The 27,611-nt window shown below is 36.0% G+C and overlaps 1 protein-coding gene across 3 annotated transcripts in view; it reads left to right on the top strand.

Moving 5' to 3' along the window:
• Nucleotides 1-12,503, top strand: part of LOC145662110 (uncharacterized) — a 30,567-nt gene extending 18,064 nt beyond the window's left edge. For all 3 annotated transcript variants that reach the window (XM_081727460.1, XM_081727452.1, XM_081727447.1), the window contains exon 3: nucleotides 6,367-12,503. In XM_081727460.1, the coding sequence (XP_081583586.1) occupies nucleotides 6,367-7,702 (1,336 nt within the window). In that variant the 3' untranslated portion in view covers nucleotides 7,703-12,503. The remainder of the gene's footprint in view (nucleotides 1-6,366) is intronic.
• The last annotated feature ends 15,108 nt before the right edge of the window (nucleotides 12,504-27,611 follow it).

Below are 27,611 nucleotides of genomic sequence, written 5' to 3'. Positions count from 1 at the left end.
CGAAGACAATCTGAAAATAATCCTTGGTACTCCAAGAATATATCCTACAAGTATCATGGCGATATCTGATAAACTGAGCATGAAATTAAAACAAAATCATTCTACCTCAGAAATTCACCACTTCCTTACCATTTACAGAACACGGTTTATTATAAACCTCAACTGTACTTCCCCTAATTATTCTAGTGAAACTTTTATGATGCACTGTGTAGGCTAAGGACGAGGCTTTTAGACGTTGGTACGTTTTTCGAGGGTAGCCAACAAGTAGGAAATAATAGAAACAAAGAATAGAATTTTTCCATAATATGCCCCTAAAAACTGGAATTATTTTCTGTAGCTAGCAGCACTGCTATCACACACACACAAACCATCTTAAATTAAGCTTTGGTATCCTAATATATCCTGCAAATATTATGACGATATCTAGTAAAAGTAAGCATTTCAAAAAAAATCTCATTGTACCTTAAGAAAATTACAGCTATATTTTCAATTACAGAAGAAGTTCTAAAATCACAGCTATCCTTCCAATTAGAGAACATGGTCTACTGTAAACTTCAACTGTACTCCCCCTAATTATTCTATTGAAAATTTCTATAGTATGTTGTGTAGAGCAAAGACGATACTTCCAGATATTGGTACGTTTGTTTCGATGTAGCCAACAAGAGGGAAATAATAGGCAAAACATAATTTTCTCAAAATTTCCCTTTAAAATGTCGAATTAAAATTTTCTGTAGCTGGCAACATTACTACCAGACAGACGCTATCTATCTTAAATTAAACATTGGTACACCACTAATATATCCTACGAGTATTATGGTGATATTTAAGGAACAAAGCTTCTACTTACCAAAAATATATTACGGTAAACAGAAAAGTAGGGAAAAATGTAAAAAAAAATAGGGGCTAGAACCAAAATACGAATTTTCCGTGCGCCCGCTAATTAAGCGATTGGGACAATTTGTACTTGAGTTTGTTACGTAAGGACAAACGTTCGATTGGCGTAAGTTGCACTCGGACGTATAGGTACGGATTTATAAGCAGAAATTTAGAATTTCTTTCCCAAATTTATGGGAAATTTTAATTTCCCTAATTGACAACACTGCGCGCAGGCTGCATTTTTGCCGATCCCAAACGTTTCAGCATTCTTGCCAATTTGATGTCGAGAACAGAACCTAAACAACCCCTGCGGGTCTTCTAACCCGTTCCTACTAATACTACAACTACTACTATATTAGCTGTGGATCTACATAGTACAAAGGCAAACTTACTACTACTACTACTACTACATTTGCTGTGGAATCTATATAGTACAAGGGCAAACTTATTGTAATGAAAAAAGTTTAATGAAAATTTAAAACAATAATCGTTAAATCACTTTTTGAATATTATTTTAAATCTTATTTTAACGAAAGGAGTGTTATAAAAAATTTCAAAAGTAGAAAGAAACTGTCCGTAGGTAGGATTTGAACCCACGCTAAAAACGATTTTGTTGACTAGCATGTTACGCTAGCCCACTCAGCTAGCAGAGCCAGCAGTTTACTTTGTGCTATATGTAGATCATGACTCGTGATATCGCATCTGTATCGACCAATCAGATCAAAGAATATCTGAAACGTTTGGGATCCGCAAATATGTGCGCAGGCTCGTACAATAGATGTCAACAGTTAGGTATCCATCCGAGGTATTTACCTGGCAAGTGTTAAGGAGATCTTTCTACAACGAAGGAAGCTACATGCAAAAAAGAAGTAAAGGTAATTCGAAAATTCTCAAATTTTTGGGGGTGAAATTTGAGAAGGAAATTCTACACCAGAAGAAAAAGAATATGAAAAACTATGCTCCAACCATACATGACAAGAATAATATCCCGATGTCTTAAGTAGTGTCCACACAGGAGCGGATTAAAAAAGTGACAACCGTGTGTGCTACTTTGACCACCTGGGCCACCGGCTGTACATTTGATTACATTTTTTTGACTACTAACCCGTGTTGTTGTAGAAGTTATAGTCTCGACTAATAACAATATCGTTGTTGTAAATAAATTTATAAGGAAAATTTTCTCTCTTTTTACATCTTAGTTATAACACTGTTGGTGAGAAATGCAGGCTGTTTCAAAATTAATATCGGGGTTTTAAGTCTTCATAGTACTTACTACATTTTACGTACAATTATAAGCAATGCATAAAGTAAAAGAGCACCTCAAACAGTCTTCGCTAGAAGGGTTCGCTGTGATAATCATTCGTCAGATGGCACATATCTAGTCAATAGGCGAGAAAGGCCCATAAACTTTCCGCCATATAGCACAAAACATTCAATTTAGGGGAGTCTCGTTTCAAGCGTACCATCTCGTGAGGATTTGCATACGGCCAGATGCAAACATTATGAGAGTTCACATTAGCTCTAAGGTGAAATTTCGATTTATCACTAATGACGACGCGATCCAGTAAATCTAAATTGTTATGTAGCAATATTTCACTTGCGAAATTGGCACTTAAACGGTAGTCTGTAGGCTTTAGACCTTTAGCAACTGCAAACGATAAGGACGTAGTTGCAAGCGTCTCCTTAATATTCTTCACACAGACGGTTGCACTGTACAGATTCAGCCTTTATTAAAACACAAAAAGCTTTCTTCTCTCTAGTCTCCATCTTTACTACTTGCTCTTTCTAAGGGCAGACAGAAGAAACAATGCATGTACATGCGTGCATACAAAACTGTTTCAGTTGCTCTTTCATTTGATGTAATATTTATAATTGTAAGTTAATTGTGATAGATACCAGAAAGTTTCAAAACCCTAATATTAATTTTGAAACACCCTGCATTACTTCAAATTGTGTCATCCTATATTCATGCCTTGTATATACATATCATCAGGGCGGCCCTATGCAATTTGTCCCTCGTGCAATGGCATAATTTGCCAATTCCCACTTTCTCCAGAAAAAAACAAATCTTAAAAGTCATGATTTTAAGTATGCTACTCCAGCATGAACAACGAAGGGGAGGGTAAGTGCAGTCGCACTCAGAAAGACTTAAAAATACTTACTAAAAATGCAATCCTATATTTCTGTTGATTCTTTAAATATTAATCTATTATGTTAATGAAAGATAAAGCAAACACACCTACAGAGGAAATAAGGTAATCCTTTTTATAGAATTCAATATCTAGCTTCAATCTCAATGTATCAGTCTGCAATTCCAGTGCAACTAGCTTTATTTCTTTTTAACTTTATTTCTTGATTTTTCTTCTACATCTGTTTACTTTTTTGTTTATAAAAAAAACGTGTTTTTATCTTCAGTGATAAGGAACTTGTTTCTGACAAAAACAAGACTGTCATATCAAAACTGTGGTAACTTACTAAATGGAATAGATATTCGCTACTATTAGAGAATTGAATTATGGAATTTGACAACAATCAAGCAATTTATTCGATCATTTGTTTTAGTATTGTCCATGTGACGTTAAACTAATGCAAACTAAACATAATTTATGAATGTAGTATTCAATTAGGTCAGCTTAATAAATGTAACTACCATCACGATGAAGTCTATTTCCAACAAGAAATATTTAATTTAAATAATATACTTATGACAGATTTTTCCGTACCCTCCAAACTTGCCGCTCCACGTAATTGCACATGTTGTATATATGGTGAAGCCGGCTATGCATATCATATATATCTAGTCGATAAATTATTTATATATGATATTTAGAAAAATACTAGCAGGCAAATTAGTATTAGTCTTTACCTTTAGACAAGTTGTTTGAATTATATACTGTTCCTGACATTATTTTCATACTTATTAAAGGCCTGTTTTCACGAAAGAACAAAATTTCATTTCTACTTTTATTTCCTATTGATATTGATGAAAACTGCTGAATCCCGAACTATTAGTAGGTATGTTATTCACATAAATTGTAAAATATTTGTACCGTATCAGTATCTCTCGTTTAATTTATGTTGCATTTTACTGTAATTAAACCTACATAAAAATATTTTATACTTAAATAGACGTCAGGTGCGTTACAAATGACTATTTGAGAAAACGCGAAATTTAGATAAAAAAAACGATTGGCAATTTTTTTCTAAAAAAACGTACATTTTTGGAAAAATACGAACGGTTTTTTTTATTTACAACACTACAGATAATAACTCCAGAGCCAGAGTTATTTCATCAGTTCTTGCTTTCAGATACTTCACCACCATATAGAGAATACTTAAATTTGTTGTGAAATAGCAGGTAACCAGAAACGTTGGTTTGGCGTTTTCGACTTTTTCAAACACGGCCCACAAAACTGTTAAACACTCTTTTATTCTTCAACATATCACCATTAAAAACTCATTTTATTCTATCAACTTATCACCAATGGCTTCAGTAGCATGTTGTGAACGAGACACACACTTATAAACACCAATTCTGAAGAAATATTTTTTTTCTAGATTACATTAATTGAAACATCCTTTGTGTCATCGTCGCGTTGGGATCTGTTGTTCCAACATTTTGTTATCAATAGTCCAGAACAGGTAATTGACCAATGCGGTGATGTCCGGGCAATAGAGGTGATGAGAGAGGAATTTCCAGCCCAGGGGTTTGATAACCTTTTCGGTCCTTTTTAAGGTGTTAAGTTTGGAGAGAACGTGGAGAACTCTTTTTCTATTGATCAGTGAAGCTGAAGCTCTTTGGATTGTGATGAGTGAACCTTATCTGTTATCAGTCTTTTGCTTTCTAGTTATTCACATTAAACTATGCCACGGATGGTCCACCGAATACACAAAATTACATTTCGTTTTGTGGATTTTCGGTTAAGCGGCCAGTGAGATCGGACCGGAAATCAACCAATGATGTTTCCTATTTTGGTTATCATACATAATCCATTTTCATCAGAGGTCAAGATTTGGTCCAGGAATGTCGCTTTATTATGGTGCGACAGCCACTACAAACAGATGTTCAATCGGAGCTTGCTTCCCTTGGACAGGGAGTGGGAAACACACTTGTTTCTCTTCCATATCATCCCAATATTAGGAAGATGTAATCGAATGGTTTTGTGAGACACTTGAAACCTGGGTGCAAGCTCCTGGCAGATTTGGTGAGGATTCTGCTTGGTTTCCTCCTTTTGCTGAACCTTGTCGAAGGTGGATGGACGACCAACACAATTCTTCTCTCCAAGAGTCTGCTCTTCGGAAGGAAAGCTGTAGAATCACTTCGAAGCGGTCGGTTTACTCACTGACGTCTCTCTAAACGGGGATCATTTTCTTCTAGCGTCCTTTGGAGCTCTTTTTCGTAATTTGTACTCGCAAAGTAAAATAGGCCTCAAAGTCTCTCTTTCCAACGACATGTTCTTTTAAAATTGAACTTCTTACAAAACCCATAGCGTAACGTGCTATACGCTGAACAACTCTCTAGTGACTAAGTTTTCAAAGAAATGTGTAAACATATGATGACATCAGAATCAAGTTGACAACATTAGCGCGACGAAATTAACTGTTGAGAAAATCTGCAAGAACTTTCTTGGTTACATGATACCTACATTCTCGTCCACAAATATAAGAATGGGAAGCTAAACAAACAATATTTAGAAATTAAACTTAATACTTCATCATATATCCATACACTTGCATAGTACTCATGCATAGTTTCATTATCCATGTTTCATTGAAAACACAAAATTTAATAATTATCTAACTATCCTTATCTTATTATTATTTTCATTAAATTTTGAATAGAATTTGCCTGAACCATTCATTTTAAAATGCTTATTTTATAACATTTCACTTGCATTTGGTGTTCATGTCTCGTATCAGTGATTTAAGTTTCACTCAATTACTGATATTGAATCCAATCTCAATACAAATTTCAGTGGAATTTTTAGGTAAGGAAAGGTGCAGTTTGGATTGAATGTGGTGCGGTTTTTATTTTGGAAGCAAGGATCCAGTAATACAAACCTTTGCGCCTTAACCACGCTACTTAACCGTGGATACGAAAACTTAGCCTTCGAACTTGGCAATCGAGGGATATTTTTCTTGATTTTAATGTTGTTACAGTTTTTATTGTTATTTCTTTTTACATACAAATATAATTTGAAAGATGTTAAATGCTTCTTTGTAATTTGAATCAGTAAAGTGATCTGTGTATTTTCAGACTGGAAATTATGTGGGAATTGATATTAACTATAAGGAGATATTTTACTTAATAATTACGAAATTAATAATTAATTATTTCGCTATTCAGTGCATTTCAAAACGGAGAAATTTTAAGTAATTCCTTTCAGACCATCGTATTTGATCTTTTTTTATGTATATACAGAAAACAACAACATATGGGATTTTTATTTATAGCAATTTTTATGTTATTGTTATATATATTTATTTCAGGAGTGATAATGGTTTCTCCAGAAACGAAAATACCTTTACTTCAGGAAAGCCAGTATATTCTCAGCCAATTCAGAATCTGGTTTCTTCCGATACGTGTGACAATGTATTATGTGGAAGATCACATGTTTCAACCCAAATAGTTATGCATAATGATGATAGAGATCATAGTAGCCAGATTTCTCAAGAGGAAATAAAAATTGAATCAAGTTTGAAACTCTCCAATTCAACTAATGAATTCGAGAAAACTCATTTAGTTGATAAAAGTGATAACGGAGCTTTTCAAGGATCAAATTTGCCAACTTACATGTTCATTCATACTGGTCGGAAAGGACATATCTGCGACAAATGTGGTAAAGGATATATTCGAATATCACATTTGGTTCAACATATGGTAGTCCATTCTGATACGAATCCTCACATTTGTAATGAATGCGGGAAAGCATTTAATAAAAGATCTGGTTTGGTTCAACACAAGCCAGTACATACAGGTGAGAGACCTCACATTTGTCACGCATGTGGAAAAGGTTTTATACAAAGAGGTCATTTGGTACAACATAGTTTTTTGCATACGGGGAAGAAACTTCACACTTGTGATAAATGTGGTAAAGGATTTAATCAAATATCTGGTTTGTCTCAACACAAACGAAGACATGAAAAACTAAAACTATTTGCTTGTAATGAATGTGAGAAAAGATTTGCTACCAAAGCAAATGTGAGAACCCATCTTTTAATACATACACGTGAGAAACCTCACATTTGTGATCAATGTGGGAAACGATTTATTCAAGGATCTAGTCTGACTCGACACATGCTAGTACATTCAAATGAGAGACCTCTTTTTTGTGACGATTGTGGAAGAAGTTTTATTGAAAGATCACATTTGGCTCAACATATATTAGTGCATCAAGGACAAAAACCTCACACTTGTAATGATTGTGCTAGAAGATTTACTAGTAAGTCAAGTCTTAGACGACATATGTTATTACATATAAACGAGAAATTAAAGATTTCCAATCAGTACGGTAAAGAATTTGGTAACAGATCAAGTGAGCTATACCGTATGTTATTGCATAAAGATAAAAAACTTCATATTAGTAATGAATTTTCCAAACGATTTAATCGAAAGTCTTATTTGGGTAAACACAAGGATGTTTATGAACGCCATAAATATCCAACTTGTAATGAATGTGGGAAAATGTTAAGTAGTAAGTCAAATCTGAGATCTCATATGTTAATACATACAGGTGAAAAACCTTACCATTGTAACGAATGCGGAAAAGGATTTAATAAAAAATATAATTTGGAGAAACACATCTTAGCACATACAAGTGAATAATCGTAACACCTGTGACGTATGTGAGAAACGATTTGAACAAAGGTCAAGTTTAAGTATCGAAATGTTGCTACATACAGGTCAAAAACATTAAACTTCCCATAAATGTGGAAAAAGATTCAGTTCAAGCTCTAATCTGCGAACGCATTTTTTTGTATATGCTGATGAAAATGCTCATACTTCTAATGAATATCAAAAAAGTTTTAATCAATTTAACTAAACAGAAGCTAGTGCATACAGGTAAATAACGTCATACTTGTGGCGTTTGTGAAAAGGGATTTGTAGAAAGGTCGAACAAAGAAACATTAACACAGACGCGGTAAACCTTACACCTCTTACAGCTCTGGAAGAGAATTGAGTCAAAGAACAAATTTAACTAATTATATATTAGTAAACACAGGTGAGTAACGTAACCTTAATTAGAATGTGGGAAAGACTTCTCTTGTGATACTCTGGTAAATACTGGCAAGAAAACCATACCTCCTGCAGTGTAGAAGGGAATTCTAACGTTACCTTTGGTTCAGTGCACGTTTCTAATTAAAGGGGAAACGTCATACTTATGAGAAATGTTACAAAGAATTTGATAAAAGGTCAATGTTGATATGCTGTATGTTGGTTCAAATGTAAGAAAAGATTTATTGAAAGACTACATTTGGCTTGATCCAGGATATACAGTTGAAAAACACACACACATATATATCGAACGGAATTTTGTAAAAGAAGTTCACTTGGATAAATATATCTTAATGAATAGAAGTGGCAAACTTCACACTCTGAAACTGGTGAAGGATTTTATCAAAGATCAAATTTGACTCAACACAAACTAGCACATACATTGTAAGAATCTTTATACATGTGAAAAATTTAGATTTCTATTTACCTTTAGATCTTGTTTAGCTCATTGAAGTGATAAGCGTTTTTGTACTGTGTGTTGGAAAGGATGTCTTACAAGATGGAACATTCTTAAGTACCGTGCGACGTGTGTGTCCATAGATTTAGTACAGATCAGGGGTGTGTAACTTAACGTAACTGTAACCTAACGAAAATAGCTCTCTGTAACAAAATTATTGGTTATTTAATGTAGGTAGGTACAAGATATAACACCAATTTTCGTTATGACGCCGTAACGTTATTCGAGCACGTAACGTTATTGTACCGTAACTAATTGAAGGAACGAATCTGTTTCGGATATTCTTTACCAAGCGTGGTGGGGAAAAATCGACTACGGGTACCAGCAGAATGAGATTCTTTCCTCTGTGGAACGAATCTAATGGAACGAATATGAGCAAAGCAGAAGCTATTTTGTTACAAATACTATTTGCCACACGAATAACACAGATGAACAGACAGGTTTGGTAAAGGTATTGTGTTCATCAGTTACAGATCTTATCAGATCTTTGGAAAGCTCCTCGGAGATGGTATCAATTGTATTGTTCTTCAGAGGGTGACACTGAATTTCGTTCTTCAGGTGGTGAAGCAGAACGAAATTTCGCTTTCATATGTTGTTATTGCAAATCTAAAGTGGAGACAAGGAGAAAAAACACTTGAACGATTTCTGTGAATATCCTAGGAGAAAATCAGTCACATACAAGGAAAAAGGTATGGGGAAGGGCTAGCAGGGTCAGGGGGAAGACAGAGTGAGACAAAAGTAGCAAAGGGGAGGGAAAATAGACAATGTCTTTCATTCTTCATCTTGCTTTGTTTTCATAGCGCTCTTTGCTGTTCACAACAAGAGTAGGATTAGTTGATGTAAGAACTGTTCCATGATTGGTGGCGCAAGCCTGTGAAAATCTTATTGTTATTATTATTATTATTAAAACAAAGCCCACAAAATAGCTAGGAAATTACGTGATGCATGGCCACGTCATTGACTATCAGTCTGCATTATTTTTGTGATATTTCATCGTTGTTTGCTGATTCTTAATCCAGGCACATTGCCAATTTGTTCACTATATTGAGTCAAACTATATTATTATTATTATTACTATGTATAGCGAGCGTAGCCTAGTGGTTAGCGTTCTTCCTTCGCAAAAGGGAGATCCTGGGTGCAAAGCTTGTGGCCTTCTACCCTGACCAGTTTCACCAGTTTTTTCGCAGTTCCACAAGATAGATGTAGAGATGTTATCTTTAAGCATAAATCCTGCCTTATTTTCTCCTTTCTTTTTTCCATTATTGATGTTAAAATATTCTGTTGTAAATTGGGCTTAGAGGCTGCATTTTAAATATTATCACACAAATAAATGAATGTTTAGAGCACGCCAGACACGCACCCAGAATTGTTTTGTTTGGAGGGATCGGAAGATTTTTGCGAGTCTAATACGTATATGTAGTATTAAACCTGTGTTATTCAACACCGAAAAGACCATAAGTAATTGTTAAGTAGTGCCTCCTATTAAAAATGATAGAGCTAAAGATATTAAATAAAATTTTTAGGCTATATCAATCATTTCGATGTTAAACAAGTAAACTTATGTTAAACAAGTTCACAAATGTTCGTCGAGTTACAAAGTTTTGTGGGGAGGAATCTGAATCCGGTGGATTCCCATGTAGGTCCTGGTTTCAATTCTCAGTCGGAGCGAAGGTATTTTTCGGTCTTGACTCACCATCTGGAGACAATGGAAAAGCTTACGGTAAACTAGCGGAGTGCGGTTACGTACTATGCGCCTTCCTTTTCTTGCAGGAATAATGCTGTTGTTTGGGTTGTAATTCATCAAGTATAAACGGAGAGGGAAGTTGGTAAAATCAATCTCATGTTGAAAGTTTACACATGTACATGGAAAACAATATTTCAATATAAAATTGTTATAACAAAACTTGGTGTATATTTTCTTTATGACATCATGAATATCCCCCAATTTGTGGTTAAAATCTGCCAAGAATAAAACTGTAAGTTCACCTCCCCCTAAATTATATATATAATATTCCCTAAATTTTATATTCGTTGACTGATACCCTTTAAAAAAGCAACTTATATATATATATATATATATATATATATATATATATATATGCTCAACGATAATTTTCATGAGAAAGTATTCGATTTTGGCGTAGTATGTAGTACTTTTCTTTGAGGCTTCCCGATTATTTCCTATGCAGTGAGTTAACATCAGGAAGAAATAAGTTAGTGGGTTTACCCTCGTAGCCTCCCTGCATTTCTTTTAGAGGTCAATGATAATTTTTTTTTTCCAATTCATTCCGTTTCGATACAATATGATGTACATTTTGTTTGACTCTTTTTCCGTCATCCCCATGGCTTGGGATTAAAATCACTCAAGAATGAACGGTAAATTTAACCCTTTCATGTAGTATGGATTACCCTTTTCCCCTCGATTTAAAAAATATTTTTCTCGGTAATTTCCGTTACAACTGTTCGATTTTAGTGTAATATGTCATATTTTCCTTGAGGCTTCCCAATCATTTCCACTACTTCGATTTAAACTGAGTGAGCTTATCTCCCTCTCACCAGGTTAATACATAAATTACTAGCTGAAATACTCATACGGTACTTCACATGGATCAGATAAAATATCTATGTAAACAAACTGAACAACGAAAGAAAAAATATCGATCATTTTACTTTTACATATCCCAGTAAACTCTTCCTGAGACCCTTTAGCGTACGCGCCTATGGCGTGGGAGACCCGGGTTCGATTCCCGGCGGGAGCTCATGTGGTTCGGATTCCACGTTAATCAGTAGGTCCACGTCTCATATAGCCTCGCTGCTGAACGGAACGTTAAACTCAAAATCAACTCAACTCAATCTTCCTGAGACTCCTTGGTTCGAATTTTGAAAACACCGCCTCTGGACTCTAGCCGATGGGGGCTGTATTTGGAAGCAAATGCCTGTGCGAGTATCTCAGCGACCGCGAAAACTATGGATATGACACTAATATCGGTCATTTTGGATTATTTTTACATGTATCGATAAATCTCTCTCCGCAGGTGACTCCCGGCCCGCATACAATGGTAGCTGAATTTGAAAGTCATAGCTAATGGAAGTATCATCATTGAACTCAGCGACCGCGAAAACTATGCATTTGATACGAATATCGGTCATTTTGGATTATATTTACGTGTCTCGGTATCCCCCAGTGACCCCCGACCCGCAGCCGAATGGGTTGAATTTGGAAGTTAATAAAATCGGTGTTTCACCATTGATCTCAGCGGCCGCGAAAACTATGAATTCGACACTTTGTTATTTTCTACTATTTTTTACATGTCTCGGTAAACGCCTTTCCCCTTGAGACCCCAGGCGGCACAAAAACAAACTCTATATATATAATATAGTATGTGTTCTGTGGAGAAAAGTCCCTTCAATCATTTTGTTATTGGGCCAAAAGTAAATGGTCATTTATGCAAAGCATGAGCACCAGAAAAAATAGAAGTATACACATACGTGCATGATCTCAGCGAAAATTTGTATCATGCAAACAATATACACAAAAATAAAGAAATGCGCTTTTCTCCTTTCTCTCAAAAATCAGAATAAGAGGGGCAAAAACCCTTCCGGAAGTTTTTGGAGCTAGTTTTAAATAATATAGAAAACCACATCCAATTTACTTGAATCTTAGTGCGAACATCGCAACAATAAATAAGGGACGTTCATTTTCCTTTTCTGTCAAAACTGGTATAAAGAGTTAATGGCCCCTCTCGAAATATTTTGCAGTTAAATCCGAAAATAGATCAATATGACTAATTCAGTTGTAGTTTCTTTTATATGTACATTACAACAATAAAATAAGATAATATGAAGTTTGTCTTTCAATGCCAGTGCGAGAAAAGAACACGTCCAACTCATTTAACTTGTATATACGTACACTCATGTCCAAAATGATTGTCGCATATCTATAACTGTCTTCTACGAATATAATTTGATAAAGATTTTTCAGGGTACTTTTAATACTGATACTATGTGTATAATTGAGAAATGTATCTTTGTGGTAAATTTCATAGGAAAAGAATTATAAATACGAAAATTAGAATAAGTAAAACAAAATCTTGCTAAATGGACAAGAAAGTTTTATTTTCGTTTTATTGTTATTATTTACTGCTCTTCTGACATGAAATTTGCCACATACATGTCTTTGCCGATTATACACATACAAACATTATAAGAAATACCTGGCGATTTCCTTATCAAATTATATTCCTAAAAACAACATATTTATGAACATGCGAAAATAATTTTGGACATGAGTGTACATACTAACTATAAAATATGAACGCTTTTTCCTTTCCTGCGGAAACCCGCGAAAGGAACAACACATCTAAACATTTTGTAGCTAACTCCGTAAGTGGCAATATCTCCTTCGAATTATTAAGCAGAGATTGTCGAATATGTCATATCAATATGTACCATTAACTTGCAACTTCGTACAACAGCTGAACAGGAATGAATCCAGAGGTCAGCCTGATGGAAAATAGCCCAGAAGTTCAGAATTCTCCCGGAAAAATCATGTAACAATTTTATATTATCTAGATTTCAGTTTTATGTATTTTACACCGAATGAAGCAAAAATGTAAAAAGTAGAACTTCTGTGTTACTCTACTTACAGTATAGTAGAATCTTAGCAGATACGAAGCCAATTTATAGCCACTATTATTATACTAGGATATCTCCGAGATTTTACTTTATGCCCGTTGTTTATAGAAAAATGAAATTCTATATTATTTTCTAAGGTTGCTAAACACATCGATTTATTCAGAACACTCACTCTTTGCAATAATATTCTTGGCCTGGACTGGGTTGGTATCGTCTCGAATTATAAATTTATCTCTGCCTCATCTCGACACATCGAATCTCAGTCGCATCTCGAGACAGTATTGTTCGTCTCAGTATAGGTGCCATCTTTGCTTTGAAGAAAGGTGTTTTACGACTCGTGTTTATTAGAAAGTTTGTCTCCTTTGCTATAATGAAGTGCATTGCATACTTGTGTATTTTTCTTCCGCAGGCTGTATATAATTGCTGAGTGTATGGCTACCAATAGTATATAGCTATGAAGATGACAGCGCCGTAACTGGGAAGTTTCCCTGGAAGGGCAAAAACTAATATTTGGGTCCGCATAATTTAAAATCTCAATAAAGATTTGTATTACTTCTAGAAGTACCAGTTACCAGTTGGTGTTTAGTGGAAGAAGAATACGAATTACATTTATTTTAGACTTCATTTTAGTTTTTTTCTTTTTTAAGATAATGTTGGGCTAACAGCAGTATTATAAATTATTTTCAATTCTTTTAGAAATGGCATAGTGGTTCCAGATAAGATCATTGAAAATATTCTCTACAAAGTGCTGGAGGCAGAACGAGAATGAATTAGAAAAGGTCTTGAGAGGGGGGAGGGAAATCCCTGCCTGTGAGCAGCACATCTGTTCGCAAAGATCAAATTGGAGACGACAACCTTAAATGTTGCCAAAAAATGTTCGTTACTCTTGATCTAAAATTAAGCGTAAAATTGAAACAATCATCCAACTTCTATTGCTTTTCTGTGTATATACATTTGGAGCATCTTTAGTTGTTGAGTACCATACTTCATTAGGTATTCATGAAGTAAAATTTACGTTATCTTATGAGGACTGAGAAACCAGTGGTAAAAGGTATAAGATCCTCGATATTTATTAGCCGATGCGCATTCCGTGATGCACCTTCACGATTCTGTTCAAAGACAGGGGGCTGCGGTGGCTTAGTGATGGAGCATTTGTGGTGAACAAGCTTCGCGTGATTTTCAGTTCAATCCAAGCTCGCGCCAAGTGGGCTTTTGTGGTGAACAAGCCTCGCGTGCGTGAATTCTCTCGTTTCTTTCCACTTTCTTGCCGTTGAACGATGCGCAGTGATAATTTCTCCTCGACACAGAAAGACGTGATGGATCACCTCCACCATAAAACATTATCATATTAGCACCTTCTGCGGGTGGGTGGTGGTATTGGAAAATATGTTCCTGAAGTGATCACGATGCAACTACGGTCCTGACCGTTTTCGATTGTTGTCTAAAGTCCTGATTGCTTACAATTGCAGATCTATTTTTCACAATCTAATGCAGGAAAACTTCTCGGTTATTCCACACACTCAAAGAATGGTATACCTTTTAACGGTGATATTAGTCGATGTCAACTCATGTAGCCATTATTCCAACTTTTTCTACTTGCAAATTGTGTGGAACCTCGAACAATAGTGTCATGATCTGTATCAAATTCGTTTACAATTTCAGGAATATTTTTCCGAAGATCTGCTTTCACAGTTATCCTAAGGAGCTCATAAGAATATGCTGTTGGTTGGTGGATGCGGGGTTTATTTTTCAATATTTTCACTGGCACGAAAGTTTACAAACCAATACCACATAGTGTGTTCATTCACCACTTCTGGAGCAAATGCACCGTTTGTATTTCGCGGCTAGATGTGAAGAATATTTTAACTTGAACTCTTGAACAAAATACCAATCGCATTTATGCGTTCTCCATGATGTATTTTCACACGATCCTGTTCAACGACAAAGGACAGCGTAGCTCAGTGACAGAGCATTCACTTTTGTGCGGGAACGAAGGTAACATAAAGTTATACGAGAATGACAACGCATTTTGAGAGTATTTGGGAACTGTGTCAGACATCTTAAGCTTCGTTCTGTAGCGGTTTGCGTCAACGCAATGCAAATTTTGTGTTTTACAGTATTTTCTGATAGTCGAGGTAGTTGTAATTGCTTGTTTCATTATTTACGCTACGTTGCCAAGGCTCTTGTAGACTGAGCTCCTTTGTTGCTAATCGCCTATTTCAGCGTTCTTTATAACTCGCACACAGTGACACACCAACGGGTCTGGACCCCCCCTCAAAACATCCTAATTCCATATATATTTGTACACTTTCTCAATAAAACTATATTTGTTCAACATGGAAATGATTGATGTAGCATGAAAATTTGATCTTACACTTCATCTGTACTCTTTCTGTTATAAGAAGCAGCGGTGGTTCAGTTGCAGAGCGCTCACTTCTGGTGCATGGGGTCCCTGTTTCTATCTCCGCTCACGCCAATTGAACTTTGTGGTGGACAAACACCGTGCACGTGGGTTTTCTCGGGATTTTCCCGTTTCCTCCCACTTTCTACATTCACCATTTCATTCATTTTTCACCATCATCATCGTCTCCTTTAGCCTAGCCAGTATAACCGTGGGAGGTAAAACTGAAAGATTTCATTTCTTTTTCATTATTATTATTATTATTATTATTATTATTATTATTATTATTATTATTATTTGCTTGTTTGTTCGAAAGCAGTGTTCCCAGAGCTACACTGACATCCTACCGGTGTAGCACCGAGACTACAGGAGATGCAGACCAACAGTCTAAGGTAGGATCTAAACCATATTAATGCCTTCAACCTCTTCCACCAAAAATCGTCCCGGGACCACGTCCATCAAAGGAACGGGCTCTAGGTTTTTAGATCAGCAGCAGAGATGGAGTGCTTAAAAGAAAGCAGAACTTTGCAAAAGCAATAGTTTGAGTTGATTTTCTGGAGGTTGAAGGAAAAGGATTCACCAAGCAAAATAATATAACTTTTGGCAAGTAAGTAAGGAAACATAAGGCAAGAGGAGAGAAGGACATTTTTGTCCTGCATTCCACTTGCGTCCCTGTTTAAAATATTTTCCTTCGTTCTATGCATCAGTGTTGTCAGGGATAAAGAATATTGTCACATATCACTTTGAAGAGTTTCAGTATGATTGGTTCTTTTGGTAGTTATAGGTGCACCCTCCCTCAGACAATTCTGGATCCGGCCATATATATATATATATATATATATATATATATATATATATATATATATATATATATATTAAAAAAGCTCTATGATGTTGCTGGATTCAGACTTCAGGTTTCGTCGCTAGAAATCATTACATATACCGGCCTGAAAAGGTCAGAAATATAGCATTCGTGGTGAGGTGATTTTAGTTTAGCGTCCCGTTCAGCTGCGAGGCTATATGAGACGTGGACCTACTGATTAACGTGGAATCCGAACCACATGAGCTCCCGCCGGGAATTGAACCCGGGTCTCCCAATATAGCATTCGAAACAAATAACTGACCATGTACAGGGCCAAATGAACACATTCTCACCACACCCAAGATTATAATTCAGCTCCTCCTCCTTCCGTCAAACAAAATATATTCGTAGTTCTTGTGTTGTAAATTGCAATGATCATATTGTTGCCACAATGAATTCTGCATTTAGTAGGGACTATATAAAACTTCACTTTGAATGCTCGTTTAGGCCGGATCACTAAAAGACAACAGTGTATTATAATATGTAATACAGAGACGCCCACGCAGAAAATTTTTAGTACAATGGATCTATTTATTTTATAATATACAAGGCGGGGGAGAGGGAGCAAAATATGTTGCCCTAGGTTGGAGCCTAGGCCCTAAATTAAGCCTGACCACTACCACCGGTACTTATGTGCACCATGTTGCTGGCTAGAGTAATATTATTTTCAGTTTTCTTTAGTTGCACGGTATAGAGAAAGTAATTAAATTTACTTAGAAGTAAAGGGAAGTTCTATTAAATTTCCTTTCGCCACAGTCTATAAAGATCTCGGGCTGGCCAGATGGTGCTCTATCTACTAGATGATGCGTGGCTAGCCAATCACAGCCCAAACGCCATTATTTTTGGCTTTCTGGACTGGAGTTTGATAGCTCTGGATTCAGATAGCATCCCAATTGCCTCATGATACTAAATTAACACTGAATAATTTTAGTGCTACCACAGGGAGTAATGAACCCCTCACATCAAAGTAGCGCACACAAACACCTCTTCTAACTGGAGCTCAGTAATGTAAAAGCACTACAGGTATATACTTAATTTTAACATTTTTTGTTTGATGCGCTCCATTTGCTATCGAAGTTAGTAAATTAATAATGCTACAGAAAAAAGAGATTGAAAAGATGAAGGATACTGTATATAATAATTTGTTGAAATCTTAGGTAGGGTAAAATCCAGAGCTTCCAGGATTTTTTTTAAACATGGCTAATCGTTGTTTTTCTTTGTGATAAATTATGACTAGGAGAATATAGCCAGTGGTCAGAAGCTCGAACTCGGAAGCTCATAGTGTGTGTAGCTGTGGAACACAGCCTCTGTTGCCGATCCCAGCCGAGCTGAGTCTGTATATGGTCAGGCTTGGCCACCAAATAAAGTGATATTTATTCTCAGATGATGAGCTACTTGTCTAGCAAATTTCCTTCAGATCCGGCCAGTATTTACTTAGAATAAAGTACCATATACAAGCAAATCCGAGCCAAGCCGAGCCTGTCCTTAGCCGAGTCGGCCACCAAGTGTACCGGTCCTTATTCTTTGGCTAATGGGCTACCTGTCGACCAAATTTTGATGATATTCGGCCAGTAGTTACCGAAAAACAAGATACAACGTATAAGACGAGTCGAGACTGTCGGCGACCTAGCCCAGATATAATATATAATGATCTTTATTCCTTACGCGATACTTGGCCACCAAATTTGATTTAAATCTGACCAATAGTTACCGAGAAATAAAGTACCACATACAAACAGAGCCGAACCAGCCTGTCCTTTGCCGAGTTGGCCACCAAGTATAGAGATGTTTATTCTTTGGACAGTGGGCTATCTGCGCACCAAATTTCGATGATATTCGACCACTAGTTACGGAGAAATAAAATAGAACATGCAAAGCAAGCCGAGCCGAGCCTGTCGCCGACCAAACTCGGCCATCACATGTTGTGATCTTTATTCCTTAGATGATTAGGTACTTGTGCATCAAATTTGGTTTAAATTTAGCTGGTACTTACCGAGGAATAAAGTATTACATACACAATTACATCTGGAGTAAAACTACAAGCTCCCTTATGCTTACTAAGGAAACTAAAAAGAAAAGTTCTAACATTACAAATGGAACATACTTCATGTAAGCAGAATCCACTTTCAACATTACAACACTAATGGGGGGAGATTGAGCCAAGTGAGCCCCCTGACTACGCCACTGTACTTTTGAGACACTGGAGAGCTATTCGATTGGAGAAAACAGATTTCATCTATCTTTTACCGCTCTTGCTCTATGTAGACCAATATTTATTGAAACGAGAAATTATAGTTGAATGAACCACATCCGGTTTTAGTAGAGGCTTAATAATAGAGATTAAATATGTTCTTACGAAACAGAAACCCGGATCTTAATACGTATTACGTTTTTCGATTTATGATGATCAATGGTCAAACCGGAAATGGTTTATTTAAACCGCTTTCGGTTTGAGAAGACTATTTTAATAATCCTTAACTCTTTTCCTAATTCCTGACTCTTTACTCAATTCCTAACTCTTGACTCTTTGTATAGAGGGGCCGCGGTGGCTCAGTGGTAGAGCATTCACCTCTGGTGCTAGGGGTCCCGGGTTCGATCCCAGCCCCCGCCAAGTGAACCTTGTGGTGGACAAACACCGTGTGCGTGGGTTTTCTCGTGGTTCTCCCGTTTCCTCCCACTTTCTTCATTTCACCATTTCATTCATTACTCATCATCACCGTCTCCTTTAGCCTAACCGGCATAACCGTGGGACGTAAAACTCAAAGATTTTTTTGTATAGATTTGGTGATGATCCATGAAATACTTTATTTATTTATTTACATTGTCACACACGGACGCACGCGAATATGGTAAAAATATAATGGAGTTTTGGTAAACCAAACTCTAGTTATTCAAAAACTTACAACGAAAACTTGATTTTTGCCATCCCTGCACACAATTAATCCGTTCTAATCACAGAAACATCGTACTATGTGTTTTTGTGATAAATATTATAAAATGAAAAGAAATTATCCTTCCAGAAAACAAAAGAAATAAGCAAATATATAAGAAACATTTAGACTTTTTTTTTGGTTGTACATTTGTGAGTGGAAGAGATTAAAGCTACTGCTTCGAAGGAGAATTTATCCGTTTCAAGCAACAAAAGTACTTACAACCTACTGAGCCACCATTGTCCCTCGTAGATCAAGCATCGGTTCACACTCTACGCAGCCCTGCTATAATAACTAGCATTTCTCGTTTTCCTCTGTACTTAGAAAGTAAATTCGGTACCACCGGACATGTCAACTCTCACGCGAAGTCGTAGCAGTTGTAGTAGTATTAGGAGTGGTTTGTAGTAGTATTAGTAGAAGTAATAGTAGTAGAAGAAGAAGTAGTAATAGTAGTAGTATTACAGTACTTTGCAGTCTTGAATAAAGGGTCTGTTTTCCAAACACATTATGATTAACATAGGCTGACAACATTAGTTTCCGATCTGTCTTTCGGAGTGTTTGGGCCGGTCCGGCCCGGAAATACATGTGTCCGGTTCGGCCCTATAGCATTTCTGTCCGAACCGGAATGTGCCCGGCCGGGTTCGGCCCGGTTCAGTTTGATATTACTTGAAACTATTTGCTATTTCCTGAAACCGGCAGGGCCAGGCCGGTTAATCCACCGGGTCAAACGGGTGGGCCCGGCCCGTGTAGAACTCTGCTTGTATGTGCAGGTGTAGCGTGCAGTGCTTCCAACCATCTACCAAGGTCTTATTGTTTCCGTCCCAAACTGAATTGCCGCTGTCCTGCGAACCAAAAATAGACATGAAATATTAAGTAGGTGGTCATAATGTTCTGGCTAGTCAGTATCTATTCGTAGATGGTTGAGTTTTTTTTTTATAATCTTAAGCATTGAAAGGCAAGAAAGTCACAATATTGATATTGACAAAGTAATCAACGAATACCTCTTCCAAATGGTTTGTCGGTTTGGAAAATTGTGAGCAGGTTCCAGAAATTTTGATGGGTTTTGATATATTACTTGTGAACATTTTATTCTAATTTATTTAGGAAAATCTGTTTCTGTTGATATTTTCTTAGTTCAATGTATAATTGTTTAATAATAATAAATTATTATACGCAATTTTTTTCCATAATATGAACAAGTAGTGACTGACTAGATGGAACATCATAAGTTAAAACTGTATTTTCTATAAATTTTAGATGCCTTCATGAACTTGGAAGGAGAGTCCCTTTTAATATTTTAGCTGGGAGGTCCATGCGCCCTTAGTTATACTACTGCAAATATGTAAAAAAAAAATCATTAACATACGTAAAAATTATGTGAACACATTTTCAAGTGTATTTTATTTCTGCGTCATTTGCTCAATGAAAAATATATATATGTTTCATTTATTTATGTTCCAGTTGCTTATTCTAGGTTGCTCTGAAAAAAATATGCATAACTGCGAAATTATTATCACTAACTTGCCACAGAGAGTTCAAATTTTCACAAGGAACAAATGAAAATGTATTCCAAGAAAATAGGAATCACATAATAATAATAAACCCTCAGTTACTACCCTGAGGAATTTATCTAAGAAATGGGAAGGTATCTACCCTGGACTCAACAAGGTACCATCCCAGCATTTGCCATAAGTACGACCAAGGATATTCAGGGAAAAACATCAGTTAAGGCGACATAAAATGATATTTCATTGCAAAGTTGTGCAGTATTTTTATATATCGAACTCTTACTATTTGTTTCTGCCTTAAATAAAGATGCAAAACGAAATTTCCGTAGGTATAAATTATTAGAAAAGTATATTGTTTCCCTTCTGCTGTCCTTTTATTTGGAGTCTCGTAATTAGTCAATTAGAAATTATGTAGGTTCGTCAGAAAAATGTAAAAATATGTACAGTAGACGGAAAATATGTAACAGACTTCAAAATATGGAAAAATATGTAACGTGATTTTGATTTATATGGCTCCTCACATCGTAATTTTCCAGCATTTCTGATTTTCACCAACGTACATACAAAGAAAAAATGTAAGAACGTGCAAATCCGTGGCTTAGTTATAAGCTATCCTTAATACTCGTGAATCTTTTTACTTCAAACAGAAATTCGGCCCTCATCTAAAGTACGTTTGTTTTTATTTTGCGTGCTTCCCGCCGAAAGGATGGATCTGTCTGCAATGCCTTGTTGCCACGCCATGGTTGAGTTAAGTGTTACAATACGCTAGGAAACAGCAAAACGCCACTCCTCTCACAAATCACGGTAACACATTTCTCCGATTGTGGCAACTAAACATTTCAAATAGACAAGGCCGGATTAACCCATCTGGAGGCCCGGGGATAGCAAAAATATGTGACTCCTGCTGACGTCGCTTAATAGATACATTTCAGTGAAAGTACAGTAGGAGAGTTAATGGAATATGTTTCATATTTATGGTCATATCTTCTGATGATGATTGTATATTTTATAATTCTTGATCTGATGATTATTGAATCTTGATCAGAGTGGAGGCTCGGGGCTACAGACAGCCCCTCTAAGATCCCTATTGATCATACCCTGCAAATACGCACCAAATAACAATGACTTCATTTGACGGGCTGGCTGAAAACTAACGTCACCTACACGAAAAATAACAATAAGACGTCTATTGGATTAAAACGTTCACGTGAGTGCTAGCAGAAAATACTTTATAAGCCAATCAAGTGCACTGGCGGGAAGTGTGTCAAACGCACTCTAAAACTCCTTCTGCCATTGTCCTACCTTTCAGCACCTGTGCATATTATGGCAATGCGCTGTTTTCGTCCACGCTGTAATGGCATGCGCTGTTTTTGCCTTGCGAGGTTTCTGTTCCTGCGCTGTTTTTGTCCACGCGGTATTTGCATGCGCAGTTTTTGTCCTTGCGCGGTTTTTGATCACGCGGTATTTGCATGCGCTGGTTTTGCCTTGCGCGGTTTTTGTTACTGAGCTCTTTTTGTTCACGCGGTATTTGCATGCGCTGTTTTTGCCTTGCGCGGTTTTTGTCCATGCGCGGTTTTTGTCCACTCGGTATTTGCATGCGCGGTTTTTGTCCACGCGGTATTTGCTGCGCTGTTTTTGTGCATCGGTGTTATTGTTTGCGCGGTATTGACCGAGAACCTTTGTTGGAAATAGCCTATTTTCTTAAATTAGAAATTTTATATTACACAGGAAGAATACAGTAACAAAGCACAGTGTACATCAAATCGACATCAGTATATATGCCATCCCATACACTGGCAGCCTTACGAATTTTTCGAGAGACTACGTATGTTTTAAGGCAGTTACCCAACCCAATTTGTTTATAACATTTAAAAATTTAATATGATTATTAGGTTAGTAGTATATAAATTTAAACTGTTTAGCGGTGTAAACGTATGTGGACTTTCTATACCAAATGTTTTTCATACATATTTACACGCATAAAACATATTGTAAGTAATCATACATTTATGCGTAGTCTAAATAGTATAGAATAATAATAAAATAACATAATATCGTTCAGAATATACATTTTAAAGAATCCTCTGAAGACAACAGTAATAAGTATGCTGAAATAAAAACGAATTTTATTTTGATATCATAATATAGGAATAGTATGCAATTTTCTTTGTGTCTGTACATAAATTCCCGGAATATTCACATTTAAAAAAATCCCAGGGAATATTTCCAAAAAATATTTTGCCGGGAATTTACCCATCACTACTCTCCATGCTCTCCAACCATACATCAGTATTATATGTTGAGATCAAGGGTTAAGGTTGTGGTTCTATTCTCCTGTAGAATAAATAAGTTTTATTAGCACAAAATCAAATAAATAGCTTCAGTTCTAAAACAACACATGTAAAATTACCATTTTAAAATTAGCCCAATCTTTTAACAACAATATACATCGAGACACACATACACTCTCTCTCTCCCTTATTCTATATCAAGATTCTATTTTAATTCTCAACATATACAAATATTTTCAACGATATCATTCAAAAATACGGATCAGTTCGCAATCAATCCTACGTTCCAAAATACGTGAGTTTTTGTTGGTACAGCATTTTGTCCTAAATATTCTCAAGGATCTCCCGTTTCCATTTCATTTTCTTACTCTGTTAGGGATATACAGCTTTATAAACTATTCTAATAAATCTAATTCATGAATCTACGCAATGAGAAAAGAAATTTAAATTTTATATTCAATCCTAAGTTTTCTTCGAGTCTGCCCGTTTCCTCCCACATTCTCTTCCTATCAATTCTATCAGCAATCAATCAATTCCCTTAATCAACGTCTGCATTAACTTCAGTACATAATCGTGAATGCATGAAATCAAATCAATACAAAACATTTAATTTTAAATTCATTCCTGAGTGCTCTCGGAATACCTACGATATCTCTCACCTTCTTCCGTTATCAAAGCGTCTTCTTATAACCTAACACTGTTAATCGTGAATGCACATAAGGAATTCAAGCTGTGAGTGTAAGTTTTTTTTTTTTTTTTTTACAACGAAACAGTGGTCATTCGTAACTAAAAGGATGCTGTACTGTTTTTTCCTCGTGCGAGCGCTGGGTTCATGTATAGGGGCGTTCGAAGAGTAGTATGGTATCTTCGCAGCTCCCACCTTGATTGTTACATTATAGAGGGCTTTGAAGATATTCCGTATGTATTTTGTTCATTGGATTTGGAATTATTATTACTATGCATACATTTCAGTAAAAAGTTTGGTATTAAAAAATTTTGAAAGGAAGCTCAGAGTAATAACTATTTGGATGGATGGGGGAATTCTCTCTTTTAGCTTCTCTGTGTTTTGTATGGAAAGAAATATTTAGTAAAATTGGTAGAAAATTAAAATATTCATTCTTTTTACTATTTTCGTAAGTCCCACGTGTTTATTGGAGAAAAAAAACATGTTGGATTAGCAACACTGGTCTCAAAAATGACGCTACGCTATATGCAATAATACAAAACAGCTATGTAAAAGTGCTACTCGGGAACTTACGCCATCTATGGAACAGAATATGAAGCACATGAAGATGAGCAGTGGGCTTTCTATATTAAAATATATTTTTAGACGAAAGTAGAAAAATAGTGAAATTAATATATAACATATGTAAAAAATTGTGTTCCCTTTATTAAACAAACTATGTGCTAGTAATTGATATTAGAACGATAAGGACATTGGATTCATATAAACACATGTTGCTTGTATTTTGATACCACAATGGTCCTTGTTGAACAAATACATACAATATACACTGTTTTTTATTATGATGATAATTTACATAATTTTTAAAACATAGAAGCATAAAACATGTGATATTCCGTGAGATTGCTTGGCTGTTTGATTCGCTTCCTGCAGAACGGGAGCTCATTTCAGGTACGCAATATTGCTAGTGTAGTGGTTAATGTCTCAGACTTCTCCACTGAAGATAGCGTGTTTAAACCCGGGCGCGATAAATACTTCTTATATTATTTTTAATTGTTTCGTTTTTAACGTTACGTATTATTATTATTATTATTATTATTATTATTATTATTATTATTATTATTATTATTAGTAGTAGTAGTAGTAGTAGTAGTAGTAGTAGTAGTAGTAGTATTAATTTCGGTCGCGCACGTATACTCTGGACTTAGCCTTGAAAACCGAACAAACGTATCATGCTTATTTCAAAGTTGTGTTTTCGGGTCGAGAGACACGCACCTTCAATTGTGTTTTCGGGTCGGAAGACGCGCAGCGATGGTTGTTTTCGGTTTGGGACTAGCGCAAGCGTGGACTTTGGGATTTGCGGTAAAAAAAATCCTGCGCCCGAGCGGGTGTTTTGCTTTCTACGGCTTGTGAGGAAATAATTAATGGAATAATAAATTGGGGGAAACGAAAGGACCCCGAGAAGTCTTCTTCCTTGGATTAATGATTACACGTGTTAGGTTATAGGGGAAACGTTTCTTGAGCATTGAAAAGTTAATGGAATGATAAACCGGGAGGAAAGAGAAGGAATCCGACAAAAAGGTAGGGGGTTAATGGGGACAAAAAGGTAACTTAGAGCTTTATTGTAATTAAATATTTTAATGAATTACTTATGTGCATTCACGATTAACAATGTTAGGTTATAAGGAGACGCTTTGATAAGGGAAGAAAATGAGAGATAATGCAAGTATTCCGAGAGAACTCAGGAATGAATTTAAAATTAAATGTTTTGTATTGATTTGATTTCATGTGTTCACGATTATGTACTGAAGTTAATCAGGATAAACTTTTAATCCAAGGAGTAGAATTACGCATTAAGTTAATTCCTGCAAAGCCAACGCTAGTGATTCGTCTGTTGAATCTAAATTGAATATTTTAGACGCTGCTTTACATATTAAAAAGATTTTGTTAGTCCTACAATAAAACTAACACATAACAAACTTCTACAAACAACCGCCATATATTCTCTCACAAGAGCGTAAATCAAGTCATTGGTTATTCCAAAGAATCTTTAATCAAAAACAATCGATCATTTATTTATGGGAGTATTACGAACGCGAGTGATTGTGGTGTTTACTCAAAATGATGCCTATACAGGAACGATAACTTCAAATTCATTTCATTTCAAACATTTTGACATCAATTTTTCTCATTAAACATTGAGGAAAACCTGAACCTTCAAACCTTTACAACCAAATTTCGAAAACAACCTATATGTTATTTCATATCATACCTTATTCTGTCGATCAGGTATTCATTTCTCCTATCATGGCAACAACATTCCTCGCCTTGACTTCCCGCAAGGATATACTATCTTTGTTTTCGACATAACGCAAGATGGAGAAGCAAGCGCTGTGCACCATTGTAATCTCATATGTTATGGTTGTGTTCGTCTGGAAGTTCATTTTAAGAAACCTCTATGATCACCTGTCTCATGCATCACATGGCGAGTTGCAGTAATTCTTAGAAGTGGATCTTCAGAGGAACATCATTATGGATTTTTAAAAGTACTTTGTTGTTATTTGAATACCGCAACATATATGTACATGTCTGCATTTTTATAGATGATGTCCTTTATACTAGATGATACACTAGATTTATTATATGCACTTCAAATAAATTCTTTATTTCAAAATCATTACGTTGGCGTACTTGCAGCGATAGTCGCGGGTTCAATTCCCGTTAAGAGTCCATTAAAATTTTATTTGAACTAGAATTTATTTGCATGAATCACCCGTCTTCTTTAGTCTAAAGGACTTAAACGTTGAGAAAAGTATATTATCATCATCATAGGTATTCTACCTTTATTGGCAGGTCATTTGCCGCAGCTGAGAAGCTTCCATGTTCCACGGTCCTCCGCTAACTTCTTCGTCTTCGCGTATGGTCTTTCTGTTTTAATATCATCCATTAATTGTAGTCTCCTTCGCCCCCTCCCTCTCTTTCCCGCCACCATACCCTCTAGAACGTCCCTCATGATACAATCTCTTCTTAGGCAATGTCCCAACCAGTTTCTCTTCCTCTTCCTAATAATATCTAAAGTGTTCCATTCTCACCCACCATTTCTAACACTCTCTCATTCGTTTTCAGCTCGACCCAACTAATTCTTTCCATTCTTCTCCACACCCACATTTCGAAGGCTTCCAGTCGATTTTCGTCACCTTTACGTAATGTCCAGGTTTCCGCCCCATACAGTACAGCACTCCACACGAAGCATTTTATGAGTCTTTTTCTCAACTCTTTATTCAAGGTCCCACAAAACAGACTTTTCTTCCTCCTAAAGGCTTCTTTCGCCATTCCTATCCTTGATTTTATTTCACGTTCGCATTTCATGTCATTACTAAGAATACTACCCAGGTATCAAAAACTATTCACTTGTTCTATTTTCTCCCCTCCTACTTTTATATTTGACACAGACCCCTTCGTTCCAATCACCATGGCTTTTGTCTTTCTAACATTTATTTTCATCCCATATTCTTCAAAGCCCTTTCTCATTTTTTCTAACATTTTATTGATTTTCTTTTCAGATTCTGCAAGAAGCGCCATATCGTCTGCAAATCTTATGCATCTAATTATTCTACCTCCTACCGAAATGCCATCATCATCATGTAGGCTCTTTTTCACTATCTCTCCTAGATAGACATTAAATAGTGT

Source organism: Thermobia domestica, chromosome 1 (assembly GCF_964235325.1).
Source record: "Thermobia domestica chromosome 1, izTheDome1.hap1.1, whole genome shotgun sequence".
NCBI classification, from domain to species: domain Eukaryota; kingdom Metazoa; phylum Arthropoda; class Insecta; order Zygentoma; family Lepismatidae; genus Thermobia; species Thermobia domestica.
This window is presented reverse-complemented; position numbering and strand designations above follow the sequence as displayed.